Here is a 16290-nt window from a genome sequence, read left to right on the forward strand (position 1 = left end):
ACCTGGAAAACTTGTGAATCTGGATAGATGCATTTGATTTCCATGTTTACCTCTCTTGTGTCAAGCAAAAATTTAACTAGCTCAGTTGCAAGAGCAGTTAACGTTAGAGGGTGGTCTGGATGTAGAAATTTAATTTTATCTAGATATGATGTTTTTTGCCTGTGTTCATAATTACATGTGCTAGCTATATGGCATGGATCTAAAGTGACCCAAGGGATGCTGGATCGTTATGCCGCTTGCTTAGCCCTGGGCTAGACCTTCTGAGTCACAGTGGAGTGACACCTGTCACTGCCTGGAGTTTGCATGTGCCAAGTTTAGAAACCTCAGTTCTGTATTTTTTTTGTAAGGCGTAATTCTGGTTTGATGGATGTTAGGTGGCACTGACTGATGAAGGAAGGTGTGAAACGTGTGAGGGAGTGAATAAATGTTGCCTTTGTAACAGTGGAAAAGGTCCGTAACCAGTTGCACTTACTGAATTCCACAGTTACCGTCTCCATTGGTATCCAGTGTGCCAGCAGTGCTCGGCGTTACCACTGGCAGACAGTCTGCGTGTATATGCCTGGAGGGAAGAGTACACTGCTGAGTCTTTGGATTCTCTTCATCTTTGGGTTCTTTTCATCTCGTTCAGGGATTAAATGTATTTGACAGGATACTGTGGATTTATGGAAACCTCCTTTTCTGCTTTGATCATGGTTACAATAATTACAAGGTGCTTTGAGACCACAGTGGTTTGGTTTTGTGTTCTGAGTATTTCTAGGAGTGTCTCTAGGAAATAGGGCAGACTTCAAATTTTAACCTTCTTTCTTCGTGAGTGGTGTGTTTGAGTGTTATGATGGGGAAAAGAACAAAGCAAGTCATGTTAGTCAGTCTTAAATTCTGCTTTATTCCCTTCTGCCAAGCATTTCCAAACCAGAAATGTTTGTAAGTCTTGAGTAAAATCTTATTATATGTTACTTAAGCCAAAAAACTACAGTGAAATTTCTAAGATGTAGATGCTGATGTATATAGAAGTCAAACAATGTGTTTTGTCTCTTGTTTTCGCTTTGTTTACATTACGTAAGTCCAGATTTGTTACAACTTGTTGTCTTCATTCTATCTGGCATGAATGTCAGTAGGATTAGTAGTTCTTTGTGTGATAACTATTTAATTTTATCAAAAATAATACTAATTCTAACAGTATTCTAATATGTCTTAATGTTTTAAACTTTTGCTTTATACAAATGAAGTCTAGTTTTTGGTATTACAAGATCTGATGAAGTCTTGAATTTAGAGTTTCCACCTGCAAGTAGATTAAAAAAAGTATAAAGGAAAAAAGTAATACAGCATTTTATGTAAAGTTCAGAACATTTTGAAATTTTGTTGAAGTTGAAAGTATTCCCTGTATTTGCTGAAGTAGAAATCTGTCTGTCAGGAATGTTGGCGTGGCTGAAGGCTGAAATCCCCCCCCCCCCCTTTTTTTTTTTTTTTACTTCTCCGAGTTTAAAAACTTTTATTTATTCATTAGGCGATGGTGTTGGATTTCCTTGCAGTCATTTTGTTGCAAGTGTTTAAATACTTTGGAAATGTGGAACTCCTACTGCCTTTCAAAAAAGCGTCTGTCGTACATACTCTTATTGTTCCCTCAAAGTTGCAGAAAAAGTGGTTGGGTGAAGAGGAAATGCAGGAGTCTGTTTTGCGTAGCTTGATTACAACACGCTTCAGTATAGCTTAGTGGAGAGGCCAGGTTACACAAACATGAGTTGAAAAATGCAAATCTTGGAAACACTTGGCTCTGGCTGTTCTAATTGCAGTACTGTAACGATGTTTGGTGACTTTTGTAGATGGAAATACCTGAGTTGCTCCAATTATAGTTGATGATAAAAACCTAGTGGTTTGTGCACCAAAGGAGTGGCTGGTTTTAGTATTCTTTAGATGCTGTTCAGAGCAATGAATGAGGGAAGAGAGAAATCTGCACTGGAATTCTGCAAGTAAATTGCCTTTAGCTTATTGATAAATGAGATGCAGGGTTTTTAGGAGCTGTTTTGTGATGCTTTTATGGAATTTACAAATTTTTTTTCATTTGTGTATCTGCTAGAACAGTAGAACTGAATTCTTCATTTATGACTAACTCTACCCAATTAACACATTTAATGCTTTCATATGGTAGCCTACCTTCCACTGATATAGGTAGGCACTGATCAGGACATCTTGAGACATCATCTGGCCTGCACTGTCTTATAAAATACCCTCAACTGTTCGTTGCATTGTTGATAGGGAGCACTGCTCTTCCTGTGTCCCAGAGGTCTAGTCTGCTGACAGCCCGAAGCTGTGCTTGTGTTTTCTCAACAAGCTCTCAACAGCATAACCGACAAGTTTAGTAATGTGAAAAAAATACTATAAACAAAAGGGATTTCAAAAGCATCTTTTCTGCTTGGTTTGTTTCTTTTGGCCTCGTGTCAGTCACTTTGTATGTGGATTGATTTCTTTTTCTCTCCTTTAGAATCCATGTCCAGAGTTCAGTGCTTCTTTTCTCTCCAGAATCACATTCTGGTGGATCACTGGGTAAGATCAAGATGATGCATAAAGCACCAGTTAAAATTAGATGGCATTTTAGGATCCTGCTTTCAGAGTTAAATTAGCAATAATCATGCAATAGCAATGTTGGGTGTTTTGTAGATAGATTGAATTGATTTTTTCTTTTTTCAAATTTGATGAATCTTTTTTACTTCCTTTGTTAGGGTCTTTGTAATTTTAAATTTTGCCAGTATATATAGTATGTTCACTGAAAGAATATAATAAAAAAAATTTCTTTGGGAAATATAAGAATATGGAAATTATCTGCTATATTTAGAAACTAAGGCATTCAAAACTCTTGGCTTTTTCTGTCCAATAGGTTTTTTTTTTTTTTTATTAACTTAGCTTTAGTTATGCTGTATGATTTGATCACAACACACATTCTTGTGACTTAAAACACAGAAACATGTAAAATAATATCTGTGTATAGTTGTGGTTGGTACTTGGCCAGAGTTCCAACAGAAAGCTAGATGAAAGGAATTGTTTTGTAAAATTAAAGGCTAATAAGGATTTTGAAACTTGGTAGGCATGGGGATATTAATTGCCTGGCTGATTTTCAAATGAGATCACTTCATCCTTTCTTTTATTTTCTCTGAAATTTGAATTCTGTGGAATATCCTGGATCCTTAGATGTTTTGGTGTCTAATTCTCACAGTAAAGACGGGAGGATGTATGTTTTAGCATCTGGACCTGTGTTGTTAGAGGTACTAACTCTTGCATGCGTTTTTCTGAAGAGCTGGCTCTGTTTTGGGGCTGGATGTAAGGACCACTGTCTTATGTGTATGTATATATATGCCGTATCTCTAGAGTTCTTAAATATATAGTGGTGATTCTTTCTAATACAGGTTGATGGTTCAGGGTTATCGGAGACCTTTGGAAGCCAAGGATTTGTGGTCATTAAATAAAGAGGACAAATCAGAGGAGATAGTGCCGGGTTTGGCTAGGAACTGGGCAAAAGAGTGGGCAAAGACCAAGAGGTAAGTTCAGTTATCCTGGCTGGCAGTTCTTCCAAGATATGGAGGTTCAAAAGCTCAAGTTACTCAGCCTCTACTTAGAGGTGTTTGTCATCTGTTATCAAGCCTGCTTTTGAAAGGCCCAAGTGGCAGCTCTGTGCTTGTCCTTAAGCGCATACAGAACAGGAACCAAGAAGGGTGTTGTGTGTCTTCTTTATGAACAGCTGCATCAAGTTTGCTTTAGTCTTTTATGATCCAAAGGTGATGATTGTTACTTTTGATGTGTGGTTTTTCTCTGGGGAGGGAATGTTTTCACACAAACTTCTGTCATGTAATTTAGGAGCTTGGGCTCCCTCTATAGTTAGTGAAGCCTCAGGAGGGCAGTTCAGGGTGTAAAAGTGAGCAGCTTATTTATTTCCTTTGACTATATAGGGAGGCTGGGCATGTAAGCCAGATGACTAAAATTAGAAAGACTGCATGCCTGCAGTTTCCATCCTACTTTCATCATACTTTACTGCAGCGAATAGAAGTACCTTTTAATTGAAGGAAAATTGCTTTCTTGCATACACAGTGTATTTTTACATACAGCTTGTCCTCAGAAGTTCAGAAGTATGTAGTTTGGCATAAGCCAGATGTATGAAATGAATGTGTTCAGTCCATTGGGGATGACTTGGCATAAATCTGACTGCAGTCTTTTAATTCTGGTGGTACAGTGAGGCCTTGATTTTGATCAAAGTTCAACATACTGGGTTCTAGAATAATAATGTCCTTTACTCTTTAAGCTTAACACAGGTTATGGCTCTATTCCTCATTCCCCTGGGCAGACCTAGAGGAGAGACTGAACAGGAATGTTATCTATCCCTACAAAGAAGACCGTTTCTGAATGGCCAGTTCATTTAGCTATGGTTGTATGATTAAAAAGATAGTTGACTGACAGTAAAACCCAGTTAAACTATTAAGAAGGGCAATAAACAGCTCATTTGTGTACCGTGCATTTTTCCAGTTGGCTTTATGCTTGAATAAAGGCTACGTTATATACCTACTCTTATTTCAGGCAACCATTAAACATGTTATACTCGCCTAAAAAGCAGCAAAAATCAAGCAACTCAAATGGTGATGTGACAGAAGAGACTGAAGTTTTGCTTATAAAACCACCTCAGAAGAGCTCTGAAGCATCTTTATTCAAGGTGTTATATAAAACCTTTGGACCATATTTTCTCATGAGCTTCCTGTTTAAAGCTGCACATGATCTCTTGATGTTTGCAGGCCCAGAAATTCTGAAGTAAGACCTGTATACTTTATTATTGTATTAAAAGTATGTGGAGAGAATTTAAAACACACTGGTATTTCACTCACCAAGCTGCTTTGCCTTCAGCTGGTTCAATGGGGAAGAGTTGCCATGCAAGTTAGAGACCATGCACACAGATGATTTTGGTCCATTGGTTTGCAAATAATAACATCGTTGATTAAATGTTTGACTTCTTATGATCCTTTCCAAGACTGGGAAGGCCAGGCAGGAACATAATCAACAATAGCAGGAGAGTTTATTTAATTCTAACCTGTAATGATTGTGGGACTACAAGTCCCAGTATGCGAAGCAACAGAAGCTAAGGGGGGGGGAGAAGTTGTACTGCTTTAAGGTGAGAAGAAGTAAAACAACTGAAGCGGTTGTATTTTAGCTGGAGGGAGTATGAGACTTCTTAGTGTAGCTCCGAGAGAATGCTGTACGTGTAAGGTATGTGATACTTTGTTTTATAGTACGTTGTTAGGAGGAGGGAGTGATGTGTGTTAAGAAGTTTGCTTAAGTGTGTTATCTAAGTTTGGTACTTTGGGTGCTTGCATGACCCATAGAATATTTGGAATGATCTAAGGTTGTAACCCTGACATTTCAGGCTGATGTGCATATATCAAAAGAACTAATTCCTCTCTCCACAGATTGCTAATCAACTTCGTAAATAACGAAGCTGCCCCAAACTGGCAAGGCTACTTTTATACAGGGCTGCTGTTTGTTTGTGCCTGTCTTCAGACACTGATTCTTCACCAGTATTTTCATATTTGCTTTGTAACTGGAATGAGGCTCAAAACAGCTATTGTTGGTGTAATTTATCGAAAGGTAGGTGTTTCTTTAAATATACGAAAATACCTCTCGGTAACCGTGCGAATGCATTGCTTAAGTCTGAATAATTAAAGTAGTTAGGAGACTCTGGTAGGCTGATTCCTAAGTCTTAATAGAAATAAGAGAGTATCTAATTTATAAATAAAAGCCTTTAAGATAGTGCATTTTTCTAATTTACTAGTTAAAGTTCAGGCACCACCTTCTTCCCGCTGCCAAACAAGAAGCCTTGTCTCGTTTAGACTAGGGGCGTGAAACTGCTTCAGTTTGTGCAGAAATTAAGATGCATCTACATTTACAGCTTCATTTGAGACTTAGCAGCAGTGCCACTTCATCTTGGAATAAACTGGAAAATTTTAGAAAGCTGCGGACTGATTGCTCTGTGTGAGGAAAAATGTGTGACAAGAAGGGAATATTCTGCTTCTTACACTAAAAACCAAAACAAGCAAACAATACGCCCTCAAGCAATAAAACCACCAACCAACCCTAACCCCCAAAACTGCTTGTTGTCTTTAATTCTCTATTAGTTTAAACCCAGCTGCTTGCTTCAAACCATACAACTTGCATTTTGTAAGATGTGCAGGGTAAACAGAATATGAAGCAGGAGAAGAATTGCTTGTAATTCTAAAGATAAAGCTCTGTAAAGCAGTTGAATTCTGTGGAGAAAATGCAAATGAGTAAGTCTTCCTTCATGTTGCTTTAATTGTTTTTTATTTTTAATCTGCACCTAGGCACTTGTTATTACAAATTCTGCTAGAAAGACTTCTACTGTGGGTGAGATTGTGAATCTGATGTCTGTGGATGCTCAGAGATTCATGGACTTGGCTACCTATATAAACATGATTTGGTCTGCACCTCTCCAAGTGATATTAGCACTGTACTTACTGTGGCAGGTGAGTATTGTGCATTGTTTCCTGTTTTGACTTTGGCAACGTGCTGCTTCCTGTGGTCATGACTACAGACAGCTGTTGTTCAGACCACTGGAGGGTTTACAGCAGTGTGGAGAAAATGCTGTTTGTTTAGAAGCCATTCAGAGCTGCTTTTGTCGCTGCTGTCCAGAAGGAAGGCAGGAGGTTCTTAATTTGCACATCTGAGTGCATGTGGGGAGGATGCAGATGGGAGCTACTGCCTTTTGGGGGACTGCAGCAGCTATAGTACCTCACTTGCCACTTGATTTAAAGAAAAGTGGTCTTGGTGTCCTGCACCCTTGAGAGTCACCGTATGAGGTGTTTGCTGTTTCTAGTCCAGACAGTCACCAGGCTGACTCTTCCCGATTCTCGCTGTCAATCAGAAAGGTAATGAAATTCCCCAAGAAGTCAGTTGCTCCCTGCATGGGTCTCTACTTCAGAAGAACAAACAAACCAGCAAAAACTGGAAAGCATTAAAAGATCTCTGTATGTGTGTGTAGATATATATATATAGAGAGAGAGACAGAGATTGATCTGTATCTATATATACCTCTCTATATTGGGGCTATATATGTATGTTTCAAAAAATCAAAGCACGTAAACATCAACCCAACCCTCTACTTGATCCTCCTCTTCTTCCCCCAAGCTGTTCTTGAAAAGAGAAGAAGAGGTTGAAAAACTTTTTCAGAATGCTTTTCTGTAGCATATGAAGTGGTTTGACCCAAGATTTTTAAAAATGAGTTTGAGTAAATGTTTACAATTAAGTGCTTTTCAGAATTTAGGTCCTTCAGTGCTGGCAGGTGTGGCTGTCATGATCCTTCTGGTTCCGATAAACGCTGTGATGGCAATGAAGACAAAAACCTATCAGGTTAGAACCGCTATATATGCAACAGTGTGCTTTTAAGAAATATGTTCTGTTTTTTGACTTGTTCCTGAGGTTTATCCTTTCAAATTTTTTTCCCTCCGTCTATTCCTTAAAAAAGGGAAAGAAAGGTCAGAGGTGTTGCGTATGCAGAATAAACAAACTCACCTATTTTTCAGCCTCATAGCTTATCTGTACATAATAATAGTATAAAAATTTTGCGGTAGTTACGACTGAGGTAGCAGGTTAGGTAGCTTCATGGAATGCCCGGTGATTGGATTGGCATTAGTTTAGTTTTTAACTTGCTGCCTAAGAACTGAAGTGCAAACGTAAACTACTGTCTGCCTAATGAACCTTAATGAGTGAAATATTCACGTTTCCAGGATGGTGGTTGCAGTGTTGGGGGTGTTTGTGTGGTTTGTTCTGTGTTTTGTTTTGTGTTTTTTCTTTTTTTTTTTTTTTTTTTTTTTTTCCTTCCTTCCTGGAGGGATGAGGAGGGAGAAGTGTTAGTTGTTGGCTCTTCTTGATCCCTAGTCGATTTTATTTAGAGGGGATCATTTTGTTACAGAGAGAGTGCACATAAGTAAATGTACACTCAAACTCTCTTGTTTTCTATTGCAAAAACTACTTCCAACAGCTCCACATGTGCTTTCTGGTACAGACTTCACTGCTAACTGAATTTATCAAATGTCAGAGGAGGCTGATTTATTTAAATGAAACCTTTTCGTTCCAGATGTTCATCAAAGTATACCACAGCATTTGGTTCCTACATGGGAGAAGTAGGGTATACCTAGCCTGTCACAGCTACGCTGCCACTGGTAACAGCTATCTGGGATAGCTGTAGCTGTGCAGTCTACCGACTGCCTAGTGCTGAGTCAGAACATTGTTTCAGCTTTGCACTGCCCTCATGAAAATATTTTATGAAGATGGAATGGACTTTCTTCTTATGGCTGAATGGAAAGCTTTTTGCCTTAGTGCACCATCAGAAAGCCATTGATAGTGCTGAAAATGAAGCATAACCAAGTTCGGTCTAAGGTTAGATGCAAACTGCACATCACCGAAGCTTGATTATAGTGGCTTATTTTTTAACTGCATGTTGTACCTAGGAGGAACCTGCGTCCCAGGGCTCCCTGATGCAGGGTTAATCCCACTTAAACCAGTGCCACAATTGTTTTGATGTTGGTTCAGATTTATAGTTGTATGAAGCATTCTTTTAATTGGTTTAAAACGTCCTGTTAATTCTGCATATTTGTTTGTTCAGAGAGCATCTCAGATTTCCTGCTTGGGAAGCTAGTAAGCTTTTGATGATAATGAGGCAAATTTTGCCATTGCAAAATACAAAGCTCAGAACTTTGTGGCTCTGCCAAGTATTGTGCTCTGCTAATTATTTTTTGCAATGTTGTTTTTAGGTGGCTCAAATGAAGAGCAAAGACAACAGAATTAAGCTGATGAATGAAATTCTCAATGGGATTAAAGTTCTGAAACTTTATGCTTGGGAATTAGCCTTCAGAGAGAAGGTATTAGAGATCAGACAGAAAGAACTCAAAGTCCTAAAAAAATCTGCTTACCTTGCTGCAATGGCAACCTTCACTTGGGTTTGTGCTCCTTTTTTGGTAAGTGAAACAAATCTAGAAGTCTGTTCTCCTTTTTGGGATCATGCTTTCCAAGGCAATGCTTGAGAACTTGCTTTGGTTTTGTTTTTTATTGAGTGGAAGAGTCACAATGCCCTCTGCAGCGGTGGGAAATTGAACGCTTACGTCTCTGCTTCTCTATGAAAAGGCACTATTGTTTTCTTTGAAACTTAGTAACATCCAAGTTGGATGTATTCTAGAAGTTAATGGCGGAAGTATTTAAAAAGAAAAACCTCCTATGCATCCCCCTCTATTTTTGGTGGTGTACTTGAGGAACCGAAGATTGAATGTACTGTCAGATTTAAAAGAGGTTACTAATGTGCACAGTACCCTTCAGGTGGTAGCTGTGGTTGACAGAGTAAAAATTCCCTTATTTTTAGCATCTTTCTGAGAGCAGCAGGTGTTTAGCTGCGAGTCCTTGACTGAGTGGGACCTTGTGCACCAGGCATACCTCTGGCCTGGGTTCTCCCAGCGTCTGTTTAAGAACAGTGTGGAGAGGTAAAGCCATTGCGTACCCTGGGATTGCTTCAAATTCTTATTTAAAAAAAAAAATACTCTTGATACGTGAAACATCCCCACTGTGTTTGTGGTTAGCTTACATTTAAATTAATAAAAGGGAGAGAAGGGTGAGATCACATCAAAGTTGCTTCAGACCCTATTAGAACTAGGGGCCATTGCTCTTGTCTGCAGAAGCAAATAAAAGCCATGACTACTTTAGGATAAAATATGCGCTGTTCCAGTTGAAGGTGTTTAAGTGTACTTTCCAGTCTCAGATTCCTTCCCTGCAAACATTTTTAGTGTTTACATTATGTTTTGGGCATGATGAAAGGCAGAAGCAGCAGTGCCCTGGGTAGGAAACATCAGCTGCATTCTTAAGTGAATGCTTTTCTAAAAGAAGTCTGAGATGGTTTTAATATAAATACATTATTAAATGAAGTTTCTAAATAAAACTCTGCAGGTGGACTACTTAATGCTGTTCTGTGGAGTCTGAGAAGACAAAGTCACCTAACGAGTAGTTCTGTTTCAGCGCACATTGCGAATGTGTGGCAATGGTCCTGCACGTTAGAGGGTTTGCCACCGGGGCAGAATCAGTACAGCCCGAAGTGCAAGGCTGCTGTTTAACATCCTATTTCTCAGATTTTTGTTCTTTTGTATGTGTTCTTCTGAACTTCTGATTAAAGAATTACTGCAGGTGCCTTCTTGAAAGCGCTTCCGAATGCAAAACTCTTCATGTCCTCTACTCCTCCTCCTGTTTCCATGGCCAGGGCTCTTTAAAACATTGTTTAATAATGCTGTCAGGAAGCTATGCATTTTGCAGTACCTCCCCTACTGCTATGTGTGCTGATAAAGGTGGATTTCAGACTAATTGCTGGTAACACAAGAGTGCAGACATGCTGCTTGTGAGGTTATTCTTTGGACCCTGTCTTGTTTTTGATCTCTGTGGGAGAGCTTTCTCCCTGGGATATGGTTGTCCAAACTAAGGATTGTACAAACAAGCTACCGTACCAGGCGCAGCTGAGTCAGCCGCCGTAAGAACAATACGTCTTTACAGCGGTCAGATTTTTAACAGAAATACTAATGTCTTCAATGGATGCTGTGCTTAGATGAGACTGTTCCTTAGGCATTTGAGCTAATTGTTTCAAGTCTTGTGGGAGGGGGAATGCCAAAGGTTAGCCTACATTGACTTCTTGTTTTAAGTGGCACTCTGTGGGAAAGAGTTGCTGGATCTTGTGATATACTGAGGTATGAGTGTTGTTACCATGGAAGAAAACACTGTGAAGGGAATCGATGGGCTCGATGATCTCAGAGGTCCTTTCCAACCTTAACAATTCTATGAATAGATCTGAAAGTGAATATTTAGTTTTACTTATTTTACTTTAATTTTACTATAAATGAAGCAACACTTTTAAAAAAAAGTAAATAAGTATATGGATTTTCTTGAATTATTTTTATACCTTATGATTGAAGATAACAATGCTTCAATGTCATTTTCTTGTTCAGCACAGATCTTAAACTTTTCTATTGTGAACTGTTTAGGTACTATATGGCTTCATCTTTGTAATGCAGTCACGTTTCAAGTTTCTTGGAAAACAGTCTGTCCATGACAAAGTGGGCTGTACTTGGAAATCTAGGGTGGTGGTAGTCTACAAAACATAAAATGGGATAGCATAGGGGTGTTTCTAACTTTTCTGTCTATATGTGTTACTGATCCAGTACCTGGTATCATGGGGCATGCCTTAAAACTGAAGGAGAGCACCAAGAAAGACTAGTGATCGTTCCCCTCCAGCAGTGTGGCCACAAATAGCCTGGGGCGTTTGTGATTTCACCCTTGCTATGTAAAGAAAGTGAGCGCTTGACACCTTTCCAAGAGGAGCCATCAACTTTTTTACAACAATAGATTTAAATGAAATGTTTGTTTTGCCAAAGTGTTATCAGGAACAAGGAAGTTACCAGAACATTATTCTTTCTTTGATTTGTAGACCTTCGATTCCGGTTGTCAGACCGAGTGACTCCTGAGTTAGTAGCATTAAAAAAATGTTACCCTAACTGTAACCATTACACTTTGTTTCAGGTTGCCTTGTCCACATTTGCTGTCTACGTCACAATAGACAAGAACAACATCTTGGATGCTCAGAAGGCATTTGTTTCCCTAGCATTATTCAACATCCTCAGGTTTCCATTGAACATGCTTCCTATGGTTATCAGCAGCATAGTAGAAGTAAGACTTCAGTTGTTAACACTGTTTCTGCGCAGAAGTAGCCACTGGGTGGAAAGACTACATTCCTGTGCTTAGAGAATGTCCACTGGTGAAATTCAGCCACCTCAGAAAGCGAGCTTTGCCTTTCCTGTGTGTTAAATAATGTGCAAGTAAAATTTATCAAGCCCAGTTATGGTGGATGGGAGTTCTTGAAATCAACCATATTTCTTGTGGTTTGGGAAGTGCGAATTTGACTATGCAAGAAACTATGCAGTGGATTTAAGGAGGGATTAGGAGTGCATAATAATGATGTAATGTATATGTGGCGCAAAACAACAAGCTCTTAAATATAACGAACAGAGTATAAGATAGTTTTGCATCCCTTTGCCCGGCAGGCCAGTGTCTCCTTGAAGCGCCTTAGGGTGTTCCTGTCTCATGAAGAGTTAGATCCGGACAGCATAATCAGGGGTCCCATCCCAGAAGGTGAGTTTCTTTTCCTTTTGATACTCAGCGTGTGCAGGTTTTGGGTGGCTTTGCAGTGTTTCTTTTGCTTTCTGTAACAATTTTACTGCGTTTTGGTGGATTTCACTGATAAATTTTAGCCAGAAAGCAGAGAAGGGAGTTTGTAAAATGAAAATTATATAAAGTTTCTACCACCTTCTCAGGTAACTTCTTTCCTCTCCCCAACTCCTGTGTCCAAACTACAGAATGGTTGCATCCAGACACAGGTGGTCACTTTAAAAATTACTTGTTAGACTGTTTTAAGTGTAACCATTTGAAATTTGTGGGCAGTTAACAGAATGATAATCAATGCTATGCCAAAACCCAGCATTTTGGAGAAGAACAATCATGTAACACTTCAGCACCCTTGAAAGAGAAAGGATGAGTCCCAGTTCTGGCAAATGCCTCTACTTTCTATTTTGTGCAAAGAGCGTTGCTCCCAGTGCCACTCCCGCTGTATCCCGTGTTGCTGGTCCGGTTACATAGAGCCGTTCAGGAGATAGATAAGCATGAAGGTAGATGTACTGAAAAACTAATGCCCTTTTTCTTGCAAAACAAAACTTGACTTTAACTACATCAGTCACTTCTAAATTATTTTTCTTACTTCCTTTTTACAAAGATAGTGAAATCCCCATCACTCCCTCTCATGCAGTTAGCTGAGCTCTATATCATTTTAGTCACTTGGCTTTCCGGTAAGTGGTCACTGCTGTATTTTTTTGTATTTTTTTCTCTCCATCTTTCTTTTGGGAATATCTCCTCCCCTTTCTCAGCTGATAACCATGAATACATTGCTCACAAACCCTTAGTGTGGGGTTTTGGCTTTTTTTTTTTGTCCATAATGAGTTGTATTTGCATACTAATGTAAATATTTACCTAGGCTAAGTATTTATGGCAGACTTGGTTGAGTTAGGAGTGGTGTATTTCGAGTTGTCGCTGTAAAAATCTACGAACGGCAGTAACGTGCGACATTTCACTGAACAGTGTTTTTGGTCAAAGTTACTTTATTTGGTAGTTTGATTTATTTTGCCCTATCATTCTTGTAGTAACTTGGCTTCACACATGGAATTGGCAGTTCAGCTGATGCTTCCATTGAAGCACAAGTCAGATGGGGGCTGCTAGTTTTTCGAACTGACTTTGCAGTGCTGCAGTGGAGTTGCTGGATAAAGGAGGGTGCAGCTGAGTATAATGTACCTCCTGGTTACTGAATAAGTGTAACCTCAGAGCCTCTGCTGTCTTGATAAAATCAGTAAAAGCAGAACACAAGCTCTTGTAAGCAGCGGGTTGTTGTTCTGCTGGAAAAGTAGCTTTATACCTCTGCCTGTGTGTGCTTAGATTGACTTCTGTGGCATGATACAGAGCATACAGTTTAGCTGCTTGCATTGGCACTTCTATAAATATGAATTTTCTGTTTGTCAGCTGAAGGAAGCATTGTTGTAAAGAATGCAACGTTTAGCTGGTCCAAAAATGATCCTCCTTCACTCAACAGGTAAGAATTAGTACTCTTTGTTCTGCTTCATAATCTTGCTGCATCATAATACTGATCTGTATTTGAATTATAAATTCTATATGCAGAAGAGTTTGTTGCTTTAAAGCAACAGGAGAACAAATAATATTTGTTCTATATCTTTTTTTTTTAAACCAGGGGCTTCATGAACTAAAGGAATTTACAAAGTATGTTTGTATGTATGGAATGCATAAAGGGGAGTAGCAAGAGGAGAGAAAGCCTCAGAGATTTCAAGCTCTTGCTATGTGCTGCAGATGGGATGAGCTCCATCTAGAGGATACAGCCAGATTAGCCCCTCATGATTATCCCTAGTCCCTTGTGTTTGCACTATGTCCTCAGAGTCTTCCTTTTAAAATCTTATTCTCGCTGAACTGGAGCCATCCTTGATTCCCGTACTGGAGGATACCAGTGAAGAACCTTGCACGTGCTGCGACTAACAAAGTAATTGAGGTGATGCAGCTACAAGCCGTGTCTTCCCTGTGTCCTGTCCCCTTCCTTAATTTTGGCTGCTCTTGGGCCTTAAATTGCATATTCTTCGGGACAAGGATGCTGTTTGGGAAGCATCCATTGATACTTACATTTGTGTTAACAGAACATTTGAGAGAAATATCGGACAGGTTGTGTCACAGTGTTTTGGGTTTTTTTTGGTTTGTTTTTTTTTTTTCCTTCCCCTTTTGACTAATTACATATTAAGATGCTATGTCCTAAGTATAAGAAGAGCTGGGTGCTTTCTGAATGAGAGGTTTGCATTTTCAAACAGGTACCGTTTCTGTGCTGTGTCAGCATTTGCAGTGGGTGTTCACATTGCATCTGGCTTTATCTGGGCTGGTCAACAGACTGGCTAACTACTGGGATGTGCCAGCAAGCAAGGCTGAATTATGTGCACTTTATTTCAGCATTAATTTCACTGTTCCTGAAGGCTCCCTGGTAGCTGTTGTTGGTCAAGTTGGCTGTGGAAAGTCTTCACTGCTGTCTGCATTACTGGGAGAGATGGACAAAAAAGAAGGCTACGTGGTTGTCAAGGTGTGATGTGTCTGAAGAATTGTTCAGCTATTTTCAGTATTGCTGGAGGGATTCTAGATTTCCAAGTGGTGTTAAGAGGGGAAGAGACAGTCTTTCAAATGAATGTGGTTTTTAGACTGATTTCCTTAGCCTGCACTCTGTGTAATTGCCTGTTAAGCCTCAACCCAAAAACTTCTAAATCTGTTGGTTTCAGATTTAGCCAAATAGACAGAATGACAGAGGTCTCGAAGATAAGTATTCTGGTGAGTCTTGTTGGCAGCCAGGTATTTGGTGGGGAGACCCTATTATACATACTCCAGCCTGAGGAAGAGCCGTATTGGTTCATACCTTCTTAGACATCAGAGAATTACAAGGAGAGAGGGTACACGCAGATACCCAAACATGGGAAGAGCTGCTGTTGTAGGTTGTACGTACTTAAGACATCAGAGTTGCAGAGAGCTCACAGAGGAAAAATGACCTGGAAGTAAGTAAGTAAATAAGTAAAAAGTCCTTGTTTTGGATTTTGCTGCTGCTGTAATATATGGAAAAAGAATTATCTTAAGAACAAAACAAATGTTGCATTTAAAAGAATGCACATTTGGTCACCTCCAAAATTGCTCTGGAAAAATAAAGTAGGTGGGATCTGCATCACTGATCATTTGTGCAGAAAGAGAAGGCAGAAGTAATCTTCAAAGCAGAATACTTTGCAGTAGCTCAGTCTCTTCCTTTGAGGTGGCTTTTATGTAAAAACTTTCTGCAGAAATCTTTGGCAGGGATGCATTTGTGAAACACTTGCATTCCAGATTAAATTGTTTTATGCAGAACATAATTTATAACTATATGAAAGTACTAGTGGCTTTTGACATTCAGTAATTGTGCAAGTGTATTGTCTAAACAAATGTTTCCTCCAAGTTTACATTAGAGAATCATATTTTGTTTGAAGTCCTTTATTTTCCACCAACTCACTTTGTTACATTCACTTGTAGAGAGGATTATAAAAATAACATTTTGGAGGAGGCGGTAGCCCAAGAACCACTCATGCAGTTTCGAAATGACCGTAGGCAATTTGTGAGGTGATTAGCACTCCCTGCCTCACAAAGCCCTGCTGTGCTTTGACTTTCTGTGCAGACTTTTACTCTAAAGTACTGAATAAGGAACTTTATTTTTTCTTGCAGGGCTCAGTAGCCTATGTTCCTCAGCAAGCCTGGGTCCAAAATGCAACTCTGGAAGATAACATTATCTTTGGAAGGGAGATGAACGAGAGCCGGTACAAGCGTGTGATTGAGGCTTGTGCACTGCTGCCTGATATAGAGATTCTTCCTACGGGAGACAAAACAGAAATAGGAGAAAAGGTATTTAAATGCCCGCTCTACCATAACAGTGCTATTGCTTGTAGCTAAGGCCATATGACTTCTATTCTACTTTATCTTAAAGCTGTATTGAATTTAAAACATTCAGAGTAGAAATCCTCTAGAATAAGAGGCGAATTTGAACAGTATGTTTTCCTTGCCTTTAAGCCTCAAAAGGGAGGGAGTAAACCTGTTCTCGGTTGCAAATGCAAAAGT

At 39.3% G+C, this 16290-nt stretch overlaps 1 protein-coding gene across 4 annotated transcripts in view; it reads left to right on the forward strand.

The window, feature by feature from the left end:
• ABCC1 (ATP binding cassette subfamily C member 1 (ABCC1 blood group)) overlaps window positions 1–16290 on the forward strand; it is a 56145-nt gene that overhangs the window by 17599 nt on the left and 22256 nt on the right. For all 4 annotated transcript variants that reach the window (XM_087731811.1, XM_087731815.1, XM_087731813.1 and 1 more), the window contains 12 exons: window positions 2480–2541; window positions 3399–3530; window positions 4561–4788; window positions 5442–5619; window positions 6351–6512; window positions 7303–7395; window positions 8799–9002; window positions 11593–11739; window positions 12114–12201; window positions 13636–13705; window positions 14620–14746; window positions 15901–16077. In XM_087731811.1, the coding sequence (XP_087587937.1) occupies window positions 2480–2541; window positions 3399–3530; window positions 4561–4788; window positions 5442–5619; window positions 6351–6512; window positions 7303–7395; window positions 8799–9002; window positions 11593–11739; window positions 12114–12201; window positions 13636–13705; window positions 14620–14746; window positions 15901–16077 (1668 nt within the window). The remainder of the gene's footprint in view (window positions 1–2479; window positions 2542–3398; window positions 3531–4560; window positions 4789–5441; window positions 5620–6350; window positions 6513–7302; window positions 7396–8798; window positions 9003–11592; window positions 11740–12113; window positions 12202–13635; window positions 13706–14619; window positions 14747–15900; window positions 16078–16290) is intronic.

Source organism: Nipponia nippon, unplaced genomic scaffold (assembly GCF_047370975.1).
Source record: "Nipponia nippon isolate SJK-2023a ecotype South Korea unplaced genomic scaffold, ASM4737097v1 scaffold_5, whole genome shotgun sequence".
Taxonomy (NCBI): domain Eukaryota; kingdom Metazoa; phylum Chordata; class Aves; order Pelecaniformes; family Threskiornithidae; genus Nipponia; species Nipponia nippon.